Source organism: Callithrix jacchus, chromosome 1 (genome assembly GCF_049354715.1).
Source record: "Callithrix jacchus isolate 240 chromosome 1, calJac240_pri, whole genome shotgun sequence".
Classification (NCBI taxonomy): domain Eukaryota; kingdom Metazoa; phylum Chordata; class Mammalia; order Primates; family Cebidae; genus Callithrix; species Callithrix jacchus.
Window position 1 is genome coordinate 92,913,804 of NC_133502.1, and position 21,460 is coordinate 92,935,263.

General features: G+C 36.1%; 1 protein-coding gene and 1 long non-coding RNA gene across 8 annotated transcripts in view; both read left to right on the forward strand.

The window, feature by feature from the left end:
* Positions 1-13,407, forward strand: part of ABHD17B (abhydrolase domain containing 17B, depalmitoylase) — a 47,070-nt gene extending 33,663 nt beyond the window's left edge. For all 7 annotated transcript variants that reach the window (XM_078366684.1, XM_078366693.1, XM_078366695.1 and 4 more), the window contains 3 exons: positions 4,011-4,480; positions 8,660-8,839; positions 11,544-13,407. In XM_078366684.1, the coding sequence (XP_078222810.1) occupies positions 4,014-4,480; positions 8,660-8,839; positions 11,544-11,763 (867 nt within the window). In that variant the 5' untranslated portion in view covers positions 4,011-4,013 and the 3' untranslated portion in view covers positions 11,764-13,407. The remainder of the gene's footprint in view (positions 1-4,010; positions 4,481-8,659; positions 8,840-11,543) is intronic.
* A 2,777-nt stretch (positions 13,408-16,184) lies between these two features.
* Positions 16,185-21,460, forward strand: part of LOC144581773 (uncharacterized) — a 61,624-nt gene continuing 56,348 nt past the window's right edge. The window contains exon 1 of the long non-coding RNA XR_013533003.1: positions 16,185-16,242. This is a non-coding gene — a long non-coding RNA (uncharacterized LOC144581773). The remainder of the gene's footprint in view (positions 16,243-21,460) is intronic.

Here is a 21,460-nt window from a genome sequence, read left to right on the forward strand (position 1 = left end):
GATCTCGATCGATCTCGATATCTCTCTCTCTCTCTCTCTCTCTCTCTCTCTCTCTCTCTCGATAGAGACAGTGTCTTCCTATGTTGCTCAAGTGGTCCTCCCACCTTGGCCTCTCAAAGTGCTGGAATTACAGGCTTGAGCCACCACACCCAGCCCAGATAGCTTTATCCTCATATTAAAACCATATTTTTGCTGTATGTACAATTCTAGATTAAAAGTTTCTTCTTTAGCTTGAAATTCTCTCTCCATTGTCTTTGGCTTCTAGTGTTGATATTGGAAAGTCATATGTTCATCTGATCTTGTTGATTTGTAAGTATTTTGTTTTTTGGTACTCTTTGAGCTGTTTCAATCTGACCTTTTTCCCCCTCTAATTCTGAGAAATTATTGGATTGTCTTTATTTTCTCTTTGGGACTTCGATAGTATGGATATTGGTATTTCTACTTATTGTTACCTATTAAATTTTTTTATTTTTTATCTCTTAATTCCCACAAAAAAAATCATATTTGTAAATTACTCAACCCTGATCTTTTAGCTTGCCAATGTGCTTTTTAATTGTTACTGCTCAAGCAATTCACGGTGCCCAGCCCTACGTGAGTTTTAGATGAACAAGTTGGACTTGAAAGTTTAACAGGCTATTTCAGTGATTTTTTTTTCCAACTATTAAATCTGTTTAGTAAAGACAATTTTGCTAGTGATCTTTTTTTAAAGAATGAAATGGTGTTTTTCTGCAGTAACCTGCTCACATTATGCTAAAACTTAGATTTGTTTATACTTTTTGTGAAATTCTTTAACTTACAGAAAAAGTATTAAATTAACTTTTGAAAGTAGGTCTGAGTTGCTGCCCTATACCAGGCCTGTTATTAGGAAAGTGATCATTTGCAAGTTCTTGTCATTAAATAAGGCCCAATATCTGGCTTTTGGGCATTGGATGTGGGAATCGTTTTGTCAACATTAAAAAAGTGAGGCTGGACATTGTGGCTCACAACTGTAATCCCAGCACTTTGGGAGGCCGAGGCGGGCGAATCACAAGGTCAGGAGTTCGAGACCAGCCTGATGTTACAACATGGTCAAACCCCATCTCTACTAAAAATACAAAAATTAGCCGGGTGTGGTGGTGGGCACCTATAATCCCAGCTACTCAGAAGGCTGAGGCAGGAGAATCACTTGAACCCAGGAGGCAGAGGTTGCAGTGAACCCAGGTTACATCATTCCACTTCATCCTGGGGGACAGAGTAAGACTCCATCTCAAAAAAAAAAAAAAAAAAATGAAGTTATCTTTTCATTAAACTAGACTCCGGCACTTCAGTTTTTCTTTTTTCTGCTTCTTTCCTTTGGTATTCATCCCCAGAAGCTTCTTCACAGCATTATATGTGTTCAACCAGCCAGGTTTGTTTCAAAACTAGTTTATTACAATGTGTAAAAGTTTTTCTGTGAGGCGCAGTGGCTCACACCTGTAATCCCAACATCTTGGGAAGCCAAGGCAGGCAGATCACTTAAGGTCAGGAGTTCGAGACCAGCCTGGCCAGCATCATGAAACACTGTCTGTACTAAAAATAGAAAAATTACTTGGGTGTGGTGGTGCATGCCTGTAATCCCAGCTACTCGGGAGGTTGAGGCAAGAGAATTGCTTCAACCCAGGAGGCAGAGTTTGCAGTGAGCCAAGATCATACCACTGCACTCCAGCCTGGGCAGGGGAGCGAGACTTCATCTCAAAAAAAAAATAAAAAGAAAGTTTTTCTGACTAAGAGGTAAATTATAGGCCCATAGTTTAGATATGTGCCATGTAGCTGTAAATCAAGCTTTTTAAAAGGCTGTTGTGGCTCAGCAATAAATGATATATCAGGCCATTGGGGTTGAGAAATAACCATAGGCAGATATTAAACAGATAATATTGATATTATACCTTGTACCTAATCTTTCTGCAGGTCATTTCCTCTTCTGGAACAGACCCTTTGAGTCTTTACCCTTCCATCTTCTTCAACAGGCACTTCATCCTCCTGACCAGGATGGTAAATTTGTAGCCAGAGCCTGTAGTAAACATCACTCATTTATCACATATCTTTTGCCAGCTAAGCCTGGTGCATGCCTTCATTCTCAGCACAACACTTCAGGAATCCCTCAATTAAACTTAGCAGATGACACCTAGTTGTCATTTCTGTCCAAATTTTTGTTCCAACCAGAGTAAGCCGTTAACTTACTCAGGCTATATTTTGAAGGCTAAAAAGGAATAAAGGTGTGGAAAACGATTAAAGCATTTCCTAATATCCAAGATGTTTTTCTGCCCTTCCCTCACCTTTTGAAGCCTTTTATTTAATACTTACCCTTGTTTTTCTCTTCCTCTGCTTTTTCTGCTCTTTTATATAAGCACATTTATATTGAGCGTTATAGGTTATATTTGATTCTGTAATGAGTGAAAAGGGCATTTCACACCCCCCCCGATATTCTCAACCATTTAGTCACTCTCTTGAGTTTTCTTCCCATTTTTGGTATGATAATACACCTTTCTATTTTTTTCTGTTCTTACATTTAGATTTTTTTTTTTTTTTTTTTTTGAGAAAATTGGATGCCACCAAACCTGTAAGGTGTTAGTTTTGAATACCTTTTTTCTGGAACTAAGCGATGGTCTAATTCTGCTAAAAAGAGACAGGAGTTTGAAAAAGGACAAGATAGAATTGTCCCTATGTTAAAGTGTGCCAACTATATGGCCATCACTCACTGTATGATGGGCCTTCACTACACCATCATTTGATCTTCACAACCACTTCCTTCAATGTAGGTATTGGTCTTGTATACTTCTGAAGAAAATGAGAGTCAAAGAGATAAAATAGCCCAAGGACATACAGCTGGTAAACGGTAGAGTTAGGATTTTACCCCAGCTTCCTAACTTTAAACCTTGTATTCTTTCCCTTCAAAACATTTAGAAAAGTTTGCCTTTAGTAGGTTTTACCTTTTTTCCTTAATAAACTCTATAGTATAGCCTTTTTAGTTTGGGCAGTAATTACATACATTCATACATACATAGATACACTTTAGTGTTCTGTAGGTTATTTGGGCCACTGGTACTATGACCAAAGTGATAGTCTTCTGAATGTGTTCTGAATCTGTGAGGCTGTGTAGCCCAGTAACATATTGTAGTGACAGCCTGAAATCAAATGCTGGCTCCACTACTGCCTCATCTTGTTCAAGTTTCCTTTCTCACGCCAACTTACACAGTAAAGTAATATACATAGAACATTTGGCACAATACCTGACAAATAGTTTCATAAATGTTGTAACGTATTTGCTTTATGCTACATCCCTAGCTTCTCCATGAGGTTCTAAGAAGTTTAGCTTAGTTACATAGAAATTACAGACTACACTAAAGATACTGCATACCTTCAGTGTTGTTATTTGTAAAAAAATGGCAAATATTACTTTATCATTTTTGACATTTTTATTAAATGAGATAACAATCGCTGCTATTTGAAACCTGTCATATAGTATTTGAGTCTGTCTGCTGGTCAGGGATATTTGCCTCACTCCAGGATTTAAAGTTCTAGAAAGAGGCCAGAGGCCAGGCGTGGTGGCTCATGCCTGTAATCCCAGCACTTTGGGAGGCTGAGGTGGGTGGATCACCTAAGATTGGGAGTTAGAGACCAGGCTGACCAACGTGGAGAAACCCTGTCTCTACTAAAAATACAAAATTAGCCAGGCGTAGTGGTGCATGCTTGTAATCCCATCCCTGCTACTGGGGAGGCTGAGGCAGGAGAATCGTTTGAACCCTGGAGGTGGAGATTTTGGTGAGCCAAGTTCACGCCATTGCACTTGAGCCTGGGCAACAAGAGCGAAACTGCATTTCAAAAAAAAAGAAAGAAGCCAAAAATCTGTTTGGAATCATACTTAAAATAATAGTAGTAGTGGTTAACCACCAATAAAATTTACCCTGTCTTTGTTTTAACTGTCTATTGTATGAGTATGTAGAATCTACATTCAATTATTAAAATATTTGCTATCTCCTTTTCTTTTTCAGAGCATGAATAATCTTTCATTTAGTGAGCTATGTTGCCTCTTCTGCTGTCCTCCTTGTCCAGGGAAAATTGCTTCAAAATTAGCGTTTTTGCCACCTGATCCAACTTATACACTGATGTGTGATGAAAGTGGAAGCCGTTGGACTTTACATCTATCTGAACGAGCAGACTGGCAGTATTCTTCTAGAGAAAAAGATGCTATTGAGTGTTTCATGACTAGAACCAGTAAAGGCAACAGAATTGCCTGTATGTTTGTACGTTGCTCACCCAATGCAAAATACACTTTACTCTTCTCACATGGAAATGCTGTTGATCTTGGTCAAATGAGCAGCTTTTACATAGGTCTAGGATCACGGATTAATTGTAATATATTCTCATATGATTATTCTGGATATGGTGCAAGTTCTGGGAAACCCACAGAGAAGAACCTCTATGCAGACATTGAAGCTGCTTGGCTTGCTCTTAGGACAAGGTAAATTGTGGTTGGACGTTATTTTTCATACTTGCGGTTGTTAGCTAAAAATATCTTGTGTAAGAATAGAATAAAAGTTGTTTTATTATACATAACTGCTATATAGAGGTTATACTTAACTATTATATACCTGTGAATAGTTAAACTTTTAGACAACAGTTTTAAATTTCACATAGCAAAACAATGTTTTTAAAGACAGTTTCAGGTTTGTTTGTCTACACTAATTTATGTATATATATATATATTTTTTTAATTTAAATCCTTAGCTGGATGTTGGTGGTGCATGCCTATATAGTCCTAGCTACTTAGGAGGCTAAGGCAGGGGAATCACTTGAGGCCAGGAATTTGAGGCTGCAGTGCGCGCTGATCGTGGCACTGCACTCCACCCTAAGTGACAGAGCAAGACTTCGTCTCTTAAAAAGTTAAAAAAAGAAGTGAAATCCAGTGACACAAATGTTTGGTTTTGTAAGTTTTCTTATTGGAGTATGATATAAAAAAACGTTTATTCAAAGCTGCAAACTTTCAAGAAAATGAGAGAAAATACTGACTTAGCTAATTATTCACTTGATCTATCATTAACAGTATGAGAAGTTGGATTGGATTGCTTTCTATTAAAATCCTAAGCCAAGATTTTACATTACTTTATGTGATTATTCCTGGGAAGTACAACTTAAAGATACATTACTAGAACTTTTTCAAATATTCATTCTGTAAAAATGAAATTTTACTTTATATTCTGGATTCCTAAAATTGGGAGAGATGATATCAAATAAAAAGAATTTTTTAACTTGGGCACAGTGGTTCACACCTGTAGTCCCAGGACTTTGGGAGGCAGAGATGGGTGAATCATGAGGTTCAGGAGTTCAAGTCCAGCCTGGTCAATATGGTGAAACCCTGACTCTACTAAAAATACAAAAAATTAGCTGGGCATAGTGGCGGGTTCCTGTAATCCCCGCTGCTTGGGAGGTTGAGGCAGGAGAATCGCTTGAACCCAGGAGGTGGAGTTTGCAGTGAGCTGAGATCACGCCACTGTACTCCAGCCTAGGCGACAGAGTGAGATTCCAGCTGAAAATAATAATAATAATAATATGATAAATTGTTTGATAAAATTTTATTACTGTGTTAGTTATTCTTTGATTATAGCAGAATACATTTTGGGGAACCTAGTTCATTAATCTTTTCTAGTCACCAAGATATCTAAACATTTTTCTTGAAAAAAATAACAATTTGGTAGACTTCAGTGTATTAATTAGGTTAGTGTACAATAAACAGATACCTTATTATAAGCTATTCTTTTTACTATATGCAAATAAAATACCTGATTTCCAGGATGTTATAGACTGAAGCTATAGGATATAAAGAAAACTTACTGTTTCTAATTTAATGTTTAAATATTAAATATTTCATTTAGGAAGACTTTCCTCAAATAATGTTAAAATAGTTAATATTATTTCAGATTAATACTATTAAAGACATTAAAAATATCTTTAAAACTATTTTTCCTTCCAAAGAAATGTAGTAAAATTATGCTCATAACACAGTTCTACATAAAAGGGATTCTTAAAATCAATTGAAATTATATAAAAACATAAATATGAGGATTAAGGAAAAAAGTTGGCAAGTTGTAAGTAAAGAGTTGATGGGAATGGTAAAATTATTGTTTAATTGATAAATTTAGAAATTGCTAGGTATATTGGTATCAGTTCCATCAGGCCTTAAAACAAAAAAACTGCCAACTTTTTACAGTCAGCCAGTTGAATAAGGTATAATAACTAAGAAAGTATTGTAATTTTTAAAAAATAGCTTTATTGAGCCGTAAGGTTCACACTTTTAAAGTTTAACTTCAGTGGAATAATGAAGTTTTAAAGGGTGCTGAGTTAAAACTCACCTTCATTCGTAGTGCTTCCCAGTAACACAAAAAGGTCACTTTACTCAAACAAAACATATTAGTGTTCAGTTCAGTGTTCTATGTGTGTGTGAAAAAGAATCCCATTTTTAAGTGGTCAACTTTACCGGTTTTTGGGTTTTTTTTTTTTGAATCTTGGCATTTATCAATTTGAAGAAAACTTTCAAAAATGATTTTCAGTCTTGATTAATATTTATAGTATGTGTGATAGCCAGGATTAATGAGGAATGGGCAGATTTTATCAGTAATCCCACATACTATTTTTAGTACTTATATTTTAGAATTTTAGACTTCCGTTTTCTTCTTTTTTTTGTTAAGCTACCAAGTGCTATAGACTTCTGTTTTCTTTCATGCTGAACCCAAAATATAGTTGGAGGAGTTTCGCAAGTGTAGGTACTTAGGAAATATAACTTCGCTGAGCCCATATGTCCTTATCTGTTTAATGAAGAGGTTGAGAAAAGATAATTTAACAGTTCCAGAATTCAGTAATCTAATGAAATGTGTCTAAGTAGAATACATGCCTTTTATTTTTCTTTGCCTGATTAAAAGTTAAGATGGAAGTAACCGGGAGAAGAGATAAAATAATGAACTTAAATAATTATTATTTGAATGATGTCCTTTTTTGGGAAAATTGGATATCCCTAGTAACTCCAATTTCTGACCTTCTGTTGCACTAAAAGAAACTAAGGGTGTGGCATTCACTATGCACCTTTCCCACAGCATCCTTGAGCTCCTCATGTGTGTGCTTCAGAGAAAAAAAAAACCACTAAACTGGGAGTCAGTATACCTGGGTTCTAATTATAGAGCTGTCACCTACTGTGACTTTGAAGATCTGCTCATTAGGCAGCTGGACTCTAGATTAAATGATCTCTAAACTCCTTTCTAGCTCATACTGTTAGGCAATTGTTACTCCTGTGAGTCCTCTAATGCTTAATTGTCAGCTACCTCTGTGACTCCATCCTGGAGCATTGTCATTGCTAGCTTTAGCCCAAATTTCATGATTGCCACCAGCAATGCTGATATTCAGCTGACAGCAACAATGCAACCTCAAGAATTGTAGTTATGCTGCAAATGTTCATTCTAATTCCTTCATTCATATGAAATATGTGCAGCTAGGTCTGTTGTAAAGAAAAAAGGTTTTCTGAGTTTGCTAACATTTAGTCAATTTAGAGTAGACAGAGCCCCACTTTCTGTGTCCTATCCAAATGCTTGTGTAGTACTGATTTGAAGAAACTATGTGGGGAAAGCTGTGTTACTACCTGTATAGTTGAAATAGTATTATGCCCCTGGAAGAGAACACATGGACAATTTGCCTCACTGTTTCCTAGTGAATATTCAGATTCTCAGAAAGATCTTTTATCTTTGCAAAAAATTTCCAAAAAAAGCTATTGTGCTTTTAGCTGCCAGAGTGACTGCTGTCTGCCTTCTAAGTGGAAAGATGTATTTAATGTCACATAACCTTTAACCCCATATTCATTAGCTCAGGTGACACTGCACTGGCACTTGCAGTAGTTTACATTTGGGATAATTTTACTTTAGACAAGTAGCGTGCAGTTCCTTGAACATACTAGGTACCCAATAAATACATATTGAATCAGTGAGTTTTCACCTATTTAAACCTGCAGCCATTTAAAAGGGATTACATAGTGCCTTGAGATTTTAGCATGAAGTCTATTCATAAATAACTGGACCATATGGTGTTTGGAATTCTTTTTTATGTTTTCAACCATTAGTCTATTTCTACAACTAAGCAAAGACAAATTTTAAGAAAAATTATAAAATCATAATTTGCTCTTGACTAACACCATACATATATTTTATTCATTTCATATCATAACTATATGTAGCCGTTCATCAATATGACCAATTTTGGAAATTAAAATGAGCCACTCTTAATATATGGAAAAATAAATAACTTGTTACATTGAATAGAAAATAAATATGACCTATTCATTCAACATCTGTTCATTAAAATATTAGTGATGTGCTCCAAACTTAGTCAACATTATGCTAGGTTGAAATACTATAGTGTAATAAATTATTTAATAAATTTAGTTCTTAAGATTGAAATCTTAAAATACTTAGCTATTACTCTTCTAAAAGATGAAGTAGAAACGCATGAAATAAGCTGATGATACAGACTTTATAAAATAATAGTAATAAGTTTAAAACATGGATTAGTTGACATTGTCTTATTCTAAGATCAAATCCTTCAGAATGATAGAACATTTCACACTATTCCAACTTTTTTTTTTAATTCCTGAACTTTGTAGATATGGCATTCGCCCTGAAAATGTGATTATATATGGCCAAAGTATAGGGACAGTACCATCTGTGGATCTTGCTGCTCGATATGAGAGTGCTGCTGTTATTCTTCATTCTCCTCTGACCTCAGGAATGCGAGTTGCCTTTCCTGATACCAAGAAGACCTACTGTTTTGATGCATTCCCAAAGTAAGTAGCAATATTCAAAGTAGTTCAATTCCAAGAAACTTGGGGATTTTTCATCATTTAAAGTGTTCATAATACAGTTCACTCAGCCATAAGCTTCTATTTTAAGCACACAGAAATTAAGAAAAATTTATTTGTAGAGAGGGTATTATTAGCAGGTGACCAGTCAGAAGGCTGAAATGCTTGAGCAATAGTAATCAGATGAAAGTTGCCAAGGGCCTTACACCTTAGGTGGCGATACTAGTATTGGGAATATATTTCAAAGATAAATTTGACAGAACTAATTATCAGACTGGATATAGGATGCTAAAGAGAAGAACTTGAACACAACTACTGCGTTTCTGCCCTGAGGTGCTAATGGATGATGGTGCCATCCAGTGAGACACTTGATGTTAGAGAAGAACAGGTAGAGGTTAAAATGAGTAAATATCTAATTAATGATACCTAATTTACAAAAGATGTGAATTGCAAAAAAAAGTTGAATCTTAACTAGAGTTAAATATTGCTGTCACAAAACCTGCAAACATACTTAGATGTATTTAAAAGTAAAGCAGCTACTTTTCCTTCATGCTTCTCAAGACAGGAGTAGTTCCCCCACCTACTCTTCACAGTTGGGAAAAATTAATGGCCGATTTTTTTCTTAAAGAAGGAGAAGACAAGAAATAAGCTGGCAAATTTCAGTTTTCTTTACTTTCTCCAATTGGCAGCAATGCAAAAGATTTTTTGTGAATGACAGATGGGCCAAAGGCAAAGTCATCACATGGTTCTTTATAAAAAAGAGCAAGGATTGTTTCAAAAACACATTATTTTCATCATTAGCCAATAATGGATCACTTTAGTAGGGAAAGTATGTGAGCATATGAGCTTATCACTAGGGCAAGCTACAGGCATGTTTGGGTTTTTATTTTGTTCTAGGTTTGTTTTTGTTTCAGGTAATGGAGGTATAGGCATTATACTGCTTCTTTCTAGCTGGATGGTAAAAATGATCGGGATGTATCTGAATATCTCTATGTCAGTGTTGTTGCCAACTTATATCTCTGTTAAGCTATCTCTTTCATTTCTGGTACACCAACAGAGAGCAACACTAAAAATAAACTTTTTGGCCAGGCGCAGTGGCTCACGCCTATAATCCCAGCCCTTTTGGACGTTGTGGTAGGCGAATCACTTGAGGCCAGGAGTTTGAGACCAGCCTGATGAACATGGTGAAATCCCATCTCCATGAGAATTACAAAAGTAGCCAGACAATGTGGTGCATGCCTGTAATCCCAGCTACTTCAGAGGCTAAGGCATGAGAATCCCTTGAACCTGGGAGACACAGATGATGTCACCACTGTACTCCAGCCTGGGTGATAGAATGAGACCCTGTCTGCCCCTCCAAAAACTGTTTGAAACAGAAATATATATATATTTTTTTAATTCAAGTTTTAATTCCTCTACTGTTGACCATCTTTGTGACATTAGGTAGTAAACCCAAGTATTTATTCTTACCAAATGCAGCCTTAGATTCTTTCATTGATGGTTTTTTTCTTTTCAAAATTCCATTTTCATTTTATGTTCATTATAATATCTTTTTCTAAGTATTCTTAAAAAGAATTGTTTGTCCGTGTAGTTTCTGTCCAAGTATTTGCTTTGATCCCTATGTTATTTGAAGTGTTATCCTCTCATGTCTGATAATTCTTGGTTGTCTGTTTATATGTAAGTAAAGGAGCCAACCAACTCTTTACTCTTAAATATAAACAGACAATTAAGATTTAGCAGATCAACTAAAGGGCTGATCTGATATAATCTCCAAAGAAAGCTCTTTCTAAAACTTCCTCCTGGAGGACAGTGGCCTGACTACCAGCATTCTGGGAGGCTCATAGGGAAAATGGGTTCATAGTAGCCAGAATGTAAATATGTATGTTTCCTTGGTCTTTATGATAACTCTGTTCTAAACTCTGGTAGTCTTCTAGTCCACAGACATTCCAGTGTTGGGGGAAGGCAGTTTCTGGGTATATGAACAGGCAAAAGGACCTGGGAAGAGGAGGCTAACTTTCTTTCACAGACTGAACAAATCCTATATATTTCAATCACCATGGTAATTCCTTAGCTTTCTAGGGTATTCTGTGGTATAAATTGGTTTCATTCATCGCTTTACCTTCTCTCTGCCTAAAATTGTGTTTTCTTCTATCCTTTTAATAAATTATTTCACACATTAATCTTCTTTCCGGCTTCAACGTTTTATTATATTTTAATACATTCTCCTTGGTTTTGTGTCTTTATCCTCAAACAAGAACAAAAAACATAAAACATTTTGCTGTCATTTTACTAGGAGACTAGGAGAAAGAATATAATGAGTGCAGAAAGTGAAGTTAGCACATACTTGAAAATAGTTCTTAAGTATTTTCCTCTTCTGGTTACCTAAGTTTCTCTGTGCCAAAAGTCAACATTGTAGAAAGGTAAAATAGAGTGACGAGCATGAGTGACTGCACCAAAACCATCAAAACCAATGCATGAAAATAACTTCCTCAGATAATCTTAAGGTAGGGAGTATCTAAAAGGCAATTTTTGAATATTATTGGAAATAGAAGAGACATTCATATCTTCTGAACTGATTCAAACAATTCTCATGTTTGAATTGTGTGTCTGATATAGCACAAGAATATTTGTTTTATGTTCCTTTACATAGCTAATTTATTGCATTTTCCCCTTTCCTTTTTCCCTGCAGCATTGACAAAATCTCTAAGATAACCTCTCCAGTATTAATAATTCATGGGACTGAAGATGAAGTCATTGACTTTTCACATGGCCTGGCATTGTTTGAACGTTGCCAAAGACCTGTGGAGCCTCTCTGGGTTGAAGGAGCAGGTCACAATGATGTGGAACTTTACGGACAGTATCTTGAAAGGTTGAAACAGTTTGTGTCACAGGAACTGGTAAATTTGTAAAATACTCTGTAAATTTGCTACTGGGCTTTCCTTTCTTGCTGAACTGCACTCTTTGGTAAATAACATAAAACCTGAAGGTTTTGTTTGCAAATCATGTCAGTTGCCTTCATAAATGTACAGGTAATGATTTGTTAACAGACTTAATGAAGGTTTTAATTACCAGAACTAAAAACTGGAAATAAACAGTATCATGCAGTCAGGCTGTATAATTTATATTTTTTCTGTGAATTTTTTTTTAACATCAAGATGAGTACTGTATGAGATTTTAATTAATTCTATACGATCAAATGCTGTAAAAGTATTGCCAAATGCTTTTGCATACTAGAAACAAATTTATAAATATTTTTAAAATATCTCAATGTACTAAGTCTTATCCTGGTATACAACTGTAACATTCTTTTGAAAAAAGCTGTGTATCTAAAGCAATGTAAGTACTCATAATAGAATGAACTGTAAAAGAGATTTAAAATCATGCAAGTTCACTAGAATTAACCTAAACCCTGTTGTACAGGGATAGAGGTTTAAAGTTATTTTATTGTACAATACATTGAATTTTCTGTATACTCTGATTACATACATTTATTCTTTAAAAATGATGTAAATCTTAATTTTTATGCCATCTGTTAATTTACCAATGAGTTACCTTGTAAATGAGAAGTCATGATAGCACTGAATTTTAACTAGTTTTGACTTCTAAGTTTGGTACTGTGAGGCAACTACTTAAAGTTTTCATGCTGGTTATTTAAAAGGCATTTAGAGATTTCAAGAATGATTTTGTATGCAATGTTTTAAATTTTAACTGATCTCATAGAATTGCAGTAGTCTTCATTGTATGAAATCCTGAAAGTCTATTAGTTGTTCTTAAAGAACACAAACAGACTGGCTATTGGCTATCTGATCCCTTTTCACTAGCTATTTTTTTTTTTTTTTAGGTGGAGTCTTGCTCTGTCACCCAGGTTGGAGTGCAGGGGCCTGATCTCAGCTCACTGCAGCCTCCATCTCCTGGGTTCAAGCGATTCTCCTACTTCAGCCTCCTGAGTAGCTGGGGTTACAAATGCCCGCCACCACGCCTGGACAATTTTTGTATTTTTAGTAGGGATGGGGTTTCAACATGTTGTTCAGGCTGGTCTCAAACTCCTGACCTCATGATCTGCCCACCTTGACCTCCCAAAGTGCTGGAATTACAGGCATGAGCCACCGTGCTTGGCCCACTTTGGCTATTTTTAAAAATAGGACCTATTGTTTTGGATGACTATCTGAGGATTTCATGGATTCACTCCTGTCTATAGGAGATAAGAATACATTTAATTCATAACTTTTATATTAACCAATATAGTAAAAATAAAACTCACACACATAAAAACTAAGTTGCCTTTCCTTGAATGAAGGCTGCCTGAATAAAACAATGAAAGAAAATACAAATAAAATTAATGGTATGTAGTCTAATTTGTAAATGAATGAATAGGGAAGTAATATACACTGTGGATATATTTTAAGGCCTTATGTAGTTTTAATTGTTCTGCTTGTTCTGTGGTTATGTCTAAGACTCTATAGTATATGATTCTCTTCAGAGTATATCAAATATTGTGAATGCTTTGGTTCAGATGTGTCAAATTAACAGTAAAACAAGAAATATACCACCAACCTGTGCTTATTTGCCTTCTTCCATCTCCCCACCCCCACAGTAGAAAGAGTGAAAAAAATTACCCTTCAATTTTTATAGGACATAGTTTGAAAATTTTTAAAATTATGTCATTACTTCTTTTGGAGAGGTCTTTCTCAAGATTGTCTTGTACCTATACAGTTTCTTCTTTGTATAGCATGCAACCCAGGGCTTGGCTAAATGTTTTCTTTGATTACCTGGGGAAATCTAAATATTGATCCTATTTATTCAGCATTCATTCATTCAGCAGATAGTTATTGAATGTATAAATCATGCAAGTCTGTGCTAGGTAAATTCAGACTATGTCCTCATAGATTTTTATGGTATAGCTAAGGAGATGGGCACCTCATTGCACAAATAGTACTATTTTGATAAGGGATGAAGGAGATTTATAGGATATTGTAACAGGTATTTTTGGGAGGAAAACATGGGGAGCAGGGCAAGGAAGAGTCCCCCAGAGAAGTGGTATTTCAGCTAAGTTTTGAAGGATAACTAAGAATTGGGTAGACCTGGATGACTCAGGGGAAGCATTCCTGGCTGAAGGGAATGAATAACATATGGGAGCCTAGAGGAAGGAAGGTATAGTTAAATATGAAGACTAGGCCTGGCACAGTGGCTCACGCATGTAATCCAAGCTCTTTGGGAGGCCAAGGTGGGTGTATCACGAGGTCAGGAGATTGAGACCATCCTGGCTAACACAGTGAAACCTTATTTCTATTAAAAGTACAAAACCTTACCTGGACGTGGTGGCATGCATCTGTAGTCCCAGCTACTTGGGAGGCTGAGGCAGAAGAATCACTTGAACATAGGAAGTAGAGGTTGCGGTGAGCAGGGATCGCACCACTGCACTCCAGCCCAGAGCGAGACTCTGTCTCAAAAAAAACAAAAACAATGAAGACTGGTCAGAGTTCAAGGGGAAAGTTTGACCTAGGAAAGAGGCTACTAATTAGGAACACAATTACAGGCTGAGCAAGGTGGCTCATGCCTGTAATCCCAGCACTTTGGGAGGCTGAGGCGGGCGGATCACAAAGTCAGGAGTTCGAGACCAGCCTGACCAACATGGTGAAACCCCATCTCTACTACAAATAGAAAAATTAGCTGGGTGTGGTGATGCGTGCCTGTAATCCCAGCTACTCAGGAGGCTGAGACAGAAGAATCACTTGAACCTGGGAGGCAGAGGTTGCAGTAAGCTAAGATTGTGCCACTGCACTCCAGCCTTGGCGACAGGGCAAGACTCCATCTCAAAAAGAAAAATTACAGATGGCATCATGAATCCTAATCTTTACCCTAGAAACAATAGAAAGCCATTGATAGAAAAAAGAAACAGCACCCGTCAAGAGTATAGATTTAAAAAAATCTGGAGATGTTAGCTTGCTGGAAATAACATATAAGTCAATTGTGTAGAAACATCTAATTTTAGAGCGCTGAAAAATACGTCATGGGAAAATGATACAGAAAACTGCTGTTCAAACCACATTTGCATTACTAATGTTATTCTAGGATGCAGTGAAAGGATATTTACAAATTAGAGCAAATCCTGAGGTATTTGCCAAGTTGGAAAAGGTACCATAATAAACTGTAACCCGAAAACCAGCTGAAAGATGTCACTGAGGAGTAATAGCTGCCTTCAAATATTTGAGAGGGTAGACCTCAGTATGAGAAATAACTTCATGGCTATTTGTCCATAAAGGAAAGAAATTGCCTCCTAAGCATTAATGAGTAGAGACAGAGCTGAAGCTGAATGACAAACCTATGTCTGTCATAGGTTTCATAGAAGAAATTCCAAATTTAAATGAAAGGTTGAACTAGGTGTACTGTGTGTAAGATTGTTTTGAGACTTTGCGTTACATTTAGATTTTTCCTACTTACTCCTCAGAGCTTTTCAGAAGACAGTATGATGTAGAAGAATTAAATCGACAGTCAGATCTGGGCTCTCTTGTCAGCTAGCAGTGATTGGATCTATAACATTGGGCAAGTTATTTCTGGACCTCAGTTTTCTCACTATCGAGATGGAACTAATTGAATAATACCCCTTACATTTCTAATGTAATGTGAAAATTTCAGCCCTACTCACATGTAATGGCTCATACCAACATTTAGCCTTAACTAGAGTGGTCCCAGTTAGCTTGTTTTGATATTTGGCTTTTGTGCATACTAACATGGTGCAATTTGGATAGTAACACGTATCCTTGGAAAACGGTTAGCAGTGCATACATAGCTCCTGCCATATCCTCCAAGTACAAAAAGAATGGCAGATAAGAACTTTCATGGACTAGTTTATCATCTTCACACTTCTCCAGGTTTCTTACAAATTTACCAGGTCTATATCTTACATGAATATATATCATAGATTTTTTTTGTGTGTGATTTCTATAAATATATAGGTAGTATTCACTTTAAGAGAGCTCGATAAGTGAAAATGAATTTTAAGCAGGGCAAGGTGGCTCAAGCCTGTAATCCCAGCTACTTAGGAGGCTGAGGTGGAAGAATCACATGAGTCCAAGACTAGAGGCTGCACTGAACTGACTGTGCCACTGCAGTCCAGTCTGGCCAATAGAACAAAGACCCTGTCTGCAAAAGTAATTACAAAGTGAATTTTAGAAATCGTAGACTGACAATTGTCATGTAAATAGTGGTATTCTTGCATTTAGACATATAATAAAACCTTAAGAGCTGTTTTTTGTACACAGTTATGGAAAGCCACATAAACTCAAATTGTAAAATCTTCAGAGATGATATAGCCTAATCCCTTTATTTTACAGGTGCAGAATCAAGAAAGGAAGTGATTTTCTCAAGGTCTGCCATTGTCGACAACGGTACTATGTATTCCATTATTTTCTCTTTACCAAAACTTACCTGTATTAATATACCGATGATCCTTTCAAATTATACGGCATAAACTTATTTGCTCTCCAATGTTAGTAACAATTTTAATTTTATAATGGGTAATTCCTCTTTGTCAGCTAGTTACTTATTGAAGAGTAAATCGGTAGATTGTGCCAATTAATTCTCAAGTTAATGATTATTTTAATAATTTAATACTAATTCATTTTACCAGGCACAGTTATGTTGAAACCTAGTGAGGATAATAGCCACAGACACATGAATAAACAATCAAGTGTTTATTTCAGGAGCTGATTTACTACAAATTTTATCGTACAGAATAAGCAATTATATTGAAAAAAGTATGAACATAGTTATTACTAATTGGCTTTTAGCCTGTTGCTTTGTTTTAAAACAGGCAATTTAGGCCAGGCGCGGTGGCTCACGCCTGTAATCCCAGCACTTTGGGAGGCCAAGGCAGGTGGATCACGAGGTCAAGAGTTCGTAGACCATCCTGGTCAACATGGTGAAACCCCGTCTCTATTAAAAATACAAAAAAATTAGCTGGGCACAGTGGCGCGTGCCTGTAATTCCAGCTACTCGGGAGGCTGAGGCAGGAGAATTGCCTGGACCCAGGAGGCGGAGGTTGCGGTGAGCCCAGATCGAGCCATTGCACTCCAGCCTGGGTAACAAGAGTGAAACTCTCAAAAAAAAAAACAGGCAATTTATTCAAATATGATAGATAACATATTGCATTCTGATAAAGTGCACCCCAAATGTCCAGGAACTAAAAAAGTAACAATTTATGCTTATGATACTTGTAATTAGGCTTTGAGTTTTAACTTGAAGGATGGAAAAGACATTTGTCTATTATATCTGTAAATGGGTTATGCCTCTGAATAGTTGAATGAGTAATGCTAAGGAAGGAAACTAACACCTCTATCCTGGAAATGACCCACTTGACATTAAGGTATGTATTTTTTTTGGGGGGGGAAAGTACAAAAGTCTTTACAAACGTCAGTGAGCTGAAAGCTGTTAAACTGGCTTTTTCATATGAAGCCAGATGGGCTTGAAATTATATTGCTCCCTTTATTTCCTCTTGTAGGCCATATACTAAATTTGCATCATGTAATTATGACACTTTTAGAAAAAAAAGTTTTAATAGTGTGCTTTAAAAAATGACAGTGTAATGTTAGAAAAATGGGGGAAAGCTGTTGTTAGTTTTTGTTTATCTCCTAGTAAATTCCAAGTTTCAGCCACTGTACTACTTGAATAATTCAGAATTTGAATTTTTTTTTCCTCTAAAACAACTACTTAAGGCAGTATATTGAATTGAATTAGATTCGGCCTTCTGGTTTTTGAAGAAAAAAAGGAGTAGAGAGGGTAACGGTAGGTTTACGGATGTAGGGGCACTATGTATGGTGAATTCATAGACTATAAATCAAAACTTATAATTAGCATTCTATGTTATGATCTTAGATGAAACTTGTGTTTCTATTTAAACCCCTAATAACTTTGGTAAAGTCAGAGGCCATCTATGTTACTTCACCAAAGTGAGAATTTGCTGCTACTTGAGCTCTTTTAAGTCTGGAAGTCTGGGATGCATGCCTTCAAGGACCATCCCTGGAAAATAGAGTTGGCAGAAGGGAGGGAGACAAAATAGTTTATATATCCCTAAATATATCTGGTGCTGTCAAAATGATAATTAAACTTGCTAAAGTATTCAATATAATCCTAAGTAAAAAAGAATATAAATGATTACACCTTCATAAAATCAAATAAAATGTTGAATGTCTGTGGAATAAAAGCAGACGGAAAGAAATACAATGAAACAAATGATTGTGTTGAGGCAGTAGGATTATAGGTGAGTTTTTCTCCTTGACCTACTTAAAAAGGTATCTTTTTTGCTGGTGTGTTATTTTTTATGATAAAAAAAGAAGGGGGGAAATACCTGGTTCTTCACTGTCTCCTGGTTTTTACTGTCAGAAACTAGCTTCTGGACTTCCAAAATCATAAGACCAAATAGATAAAGGGGAAGTATTTCTCAAATGTGTTTTTAGCCTGGCTGTCACAGCAGTAAATAAAAGTAGCCGGAGGAGGGGGGATTCCTTGGGTGAGTGATATTGAATTTTGTGTTTTGTTTTGGCAGGAGTGTAATGATTAGGATAATAATATCTGAAACTTATCCTCACTGAGTACCAAATCTAACTAAAGTATTTTTTAGACAATGCCTACATAATAACATCTATTAATGTTAACAGTGCAGTGCTATAGTTATTATTTTACCATCTGTAGTCATTTCCTTAGCCCATTACAGCTTTGTTTTTACTCACTTCTTATGTACTATTGGCAAATATACTACATATACATTAATTTCTATGTGTTACAGGCCCAATAATCCATTATATACATATTATTTGAAATTGCTTTTTAAATCAAGAAAGGAGGAAAAATATGCATTTATCATGATTTAATTATCAATGTTGTTTGTTCCTGTAGATACATATTACTGTAGGGTCACTTGATTTCAGCCTGAGAACTTAATTTAATATTTTTTAATGAGTCTGCTAACAAATTCTCTCAGTTTTGTTTATCTGGAAAAGTATTTATTTCACCTTTGCTTTTGAAAGCTTTATTCTATATAAGATTCTTGGTTGCCCACTTTTTTTTTTGAGCATTTGGAATATGTTTTCCCATTGCCTTATGGCTTCCATGGTTTCAATGAGAAGTAAGGTGTTAATCTTAGTTCTTATTGAAGTACCTTTGTAGGTGATGCATTGTTTTTCTTTTGCTGGTTTTAAAACTTCTCCTTGTCTTTGACTTTCAGCTTTTTTACTATAAAGTATGTGTTTGTGGGTGTCTTTGCATTTTTTCCTGGGCAATCATTAAGCTTCTTGGCTGGCTAGTTTATTCCTTTCTAACAAAACTGATAGGTTGTCTGCTATTATTTCTCCAAATATTTTCTCTCCTAGTACTGAGCACAAGGGCTACCAAATTAAAACTGCTCTTAAGTTAATTGACCTCAGGCTGCTTTGCTTTTTTGGATTCTTAAATTTGTTTTCTGCTTTCCTCTGTTGTCCTTTCATACTGTCAGCTGTTGCTACTTACTACTGTGAGTGTGTTTCTTTTGCTGGAACTTTCTTTTTGTGTTTTTCTACTCAGATGATCTAGTAAACCAGATAATTAAACTCATTAAATTATGTCTAAATTAAGAGCAAAATAGCTCAGCCTAAAGCTCTGAAAGGCTATGTGAGCAATAGCCAGATATCTAAGACTAAAGCTGCCCTACCCTGAAGTAAGAAGTAGTTACATTAGGCCCGGTGGCCCATGCCTGTAATTCCAGCAGTTTGGGAGGCTGAGGCAGATATATTACCTGAGGTCAGAAATTTGAGATCAGCCTGTCCAACATGATGAAACCCCATCTCTAATAAAAATACAAAAATTAACCAGATATGGTGGTGTGCATCTGTAATCCCAGCTGCCTGGGAGGCTGACTGACACACGAGAATCACTTGAACCCAGGAGGCGGAGGTTGCAGTGAGGCAAGATTGTGCCACCTCATTCCAGCCTGGGTGACAAAGCGAGAGAGACTCTTTCTCAAAAAATAAATAAATAAATAAAGTAGTAGTTACTAGCTGCCCAGTTGATTTGGTTCTGTCCAACAGGTAAGGATTACAATGGCTGGCTGCTAGTAGTCTGCTTTTTTTGTGAGTGTTACTGCTGTTATCTTTTAAATTTCTATTTTGAGAAGTCATGAATTTTCAAGAACCAGAGCAATATATCATCCCCAAGTTTTGCCGGTGTTGAATCAGTGGTTTCTAAATGACTCATCATCGATGTGAGAAATTGAGGGGGAATATATAAAGTGGTAGTATGCATCAATCAGCCTTGAGCTTAATATAGTTTGTTAACCATCATTGACTGAGATGTTGAATATGAAAGTGTTCCCTTTGGAAACAAAGACAAAAAATTGAGCAGTTGCAAACATTGGGGAAATACAGAATAGAATTTATAGTGACTTTGAAAAATAAGGAATGGGTTAATCAACACCAGAAACAGAATAGGAGAAAACATGCAATAGTTTAGGTTAATAAATTCTTCCAAACAAATATACAATTAGAAGAAAGGCAGTGTAGATATAAATGTAGCCCAAACATCCAGTTAAGGAACATTTCCAATCATGAAATACTCTGAGCATAATATTTTTAAAAAAAGATTCTGGGTTGACAATTTGATTATGAATAGTGTGGAACTGTGTTTTGAAATGCTGGAAACTGGCTGTATTGGTGGGAGTATGATTAGAATGTCATTAGCACTATTTAAACCCTTATTTTGGTCACATTTGGACTTGGTATTCTTGTGCTTCAGAGAAGCCAGGGTCTGGAAAAAAGGCAAATAATAATAATGATTAAAAGAATATAAAAGAATGTAAGGCAAGTCTTAGAATAGGTGTTTGCACCAGGCTTTTGGATTTTTCCCAGTGTTTACCCTCAAAGCCTCACTCCAGCACTTGAAGTAAGATATGAGAGATATTACTGTGTACTACCCCTTTTAATCCTACCAGTTCTAGGTAGTTCTCTCTACAGAGTGCCATGCAGTGTTGTAAAGGAGGAAGGCCCTCTGCGTTACAGATCTGCCTCCAACAACTTATCTGCTATCTTATCTGTTAGACTGGACATCTCTGAAGGGCAGAGAATATCTTTCCTTTTTATCTCTGCACCTTTTCCTTCCTTGGTAACTGAAAGCTTCCTGACAATTGAATTAATATACAGGAAGAGCATGTTCCCAAAAAATAAGACTTTCCTTTTCGTTGCCTTATTTGAAAGCTTTTAAGTCAATATGATAGACTCATAATTCAAAGCTGTGACTTCGTTTTCCTCATATATCTTTAAATTATTATATTAGAGAAGAAACTAGCAAAATTAACAGTACAATGGGGATATGAATGATAGCTTTTGAAATGGTAGACATTAATCCCTGAGCCATAGTTTCATCACCAGTTAAAGGTAGGTAATTATCCTTTCTGTTGAGCTTTGAGTTTTACTGTGAAGATTAAACAATAATCCTAAGCGGGAATACTTAGTGCCCTAAAGAAATTTTAAAAATAATGAGGAATTGTTTATTTTCTATAGGTGGATCTACACCTAGCAACGAAGTGTTACGCCATGAATTACTTTTTTTTATTTCCTGTTTTTTAGAGAAGGGTCTTGC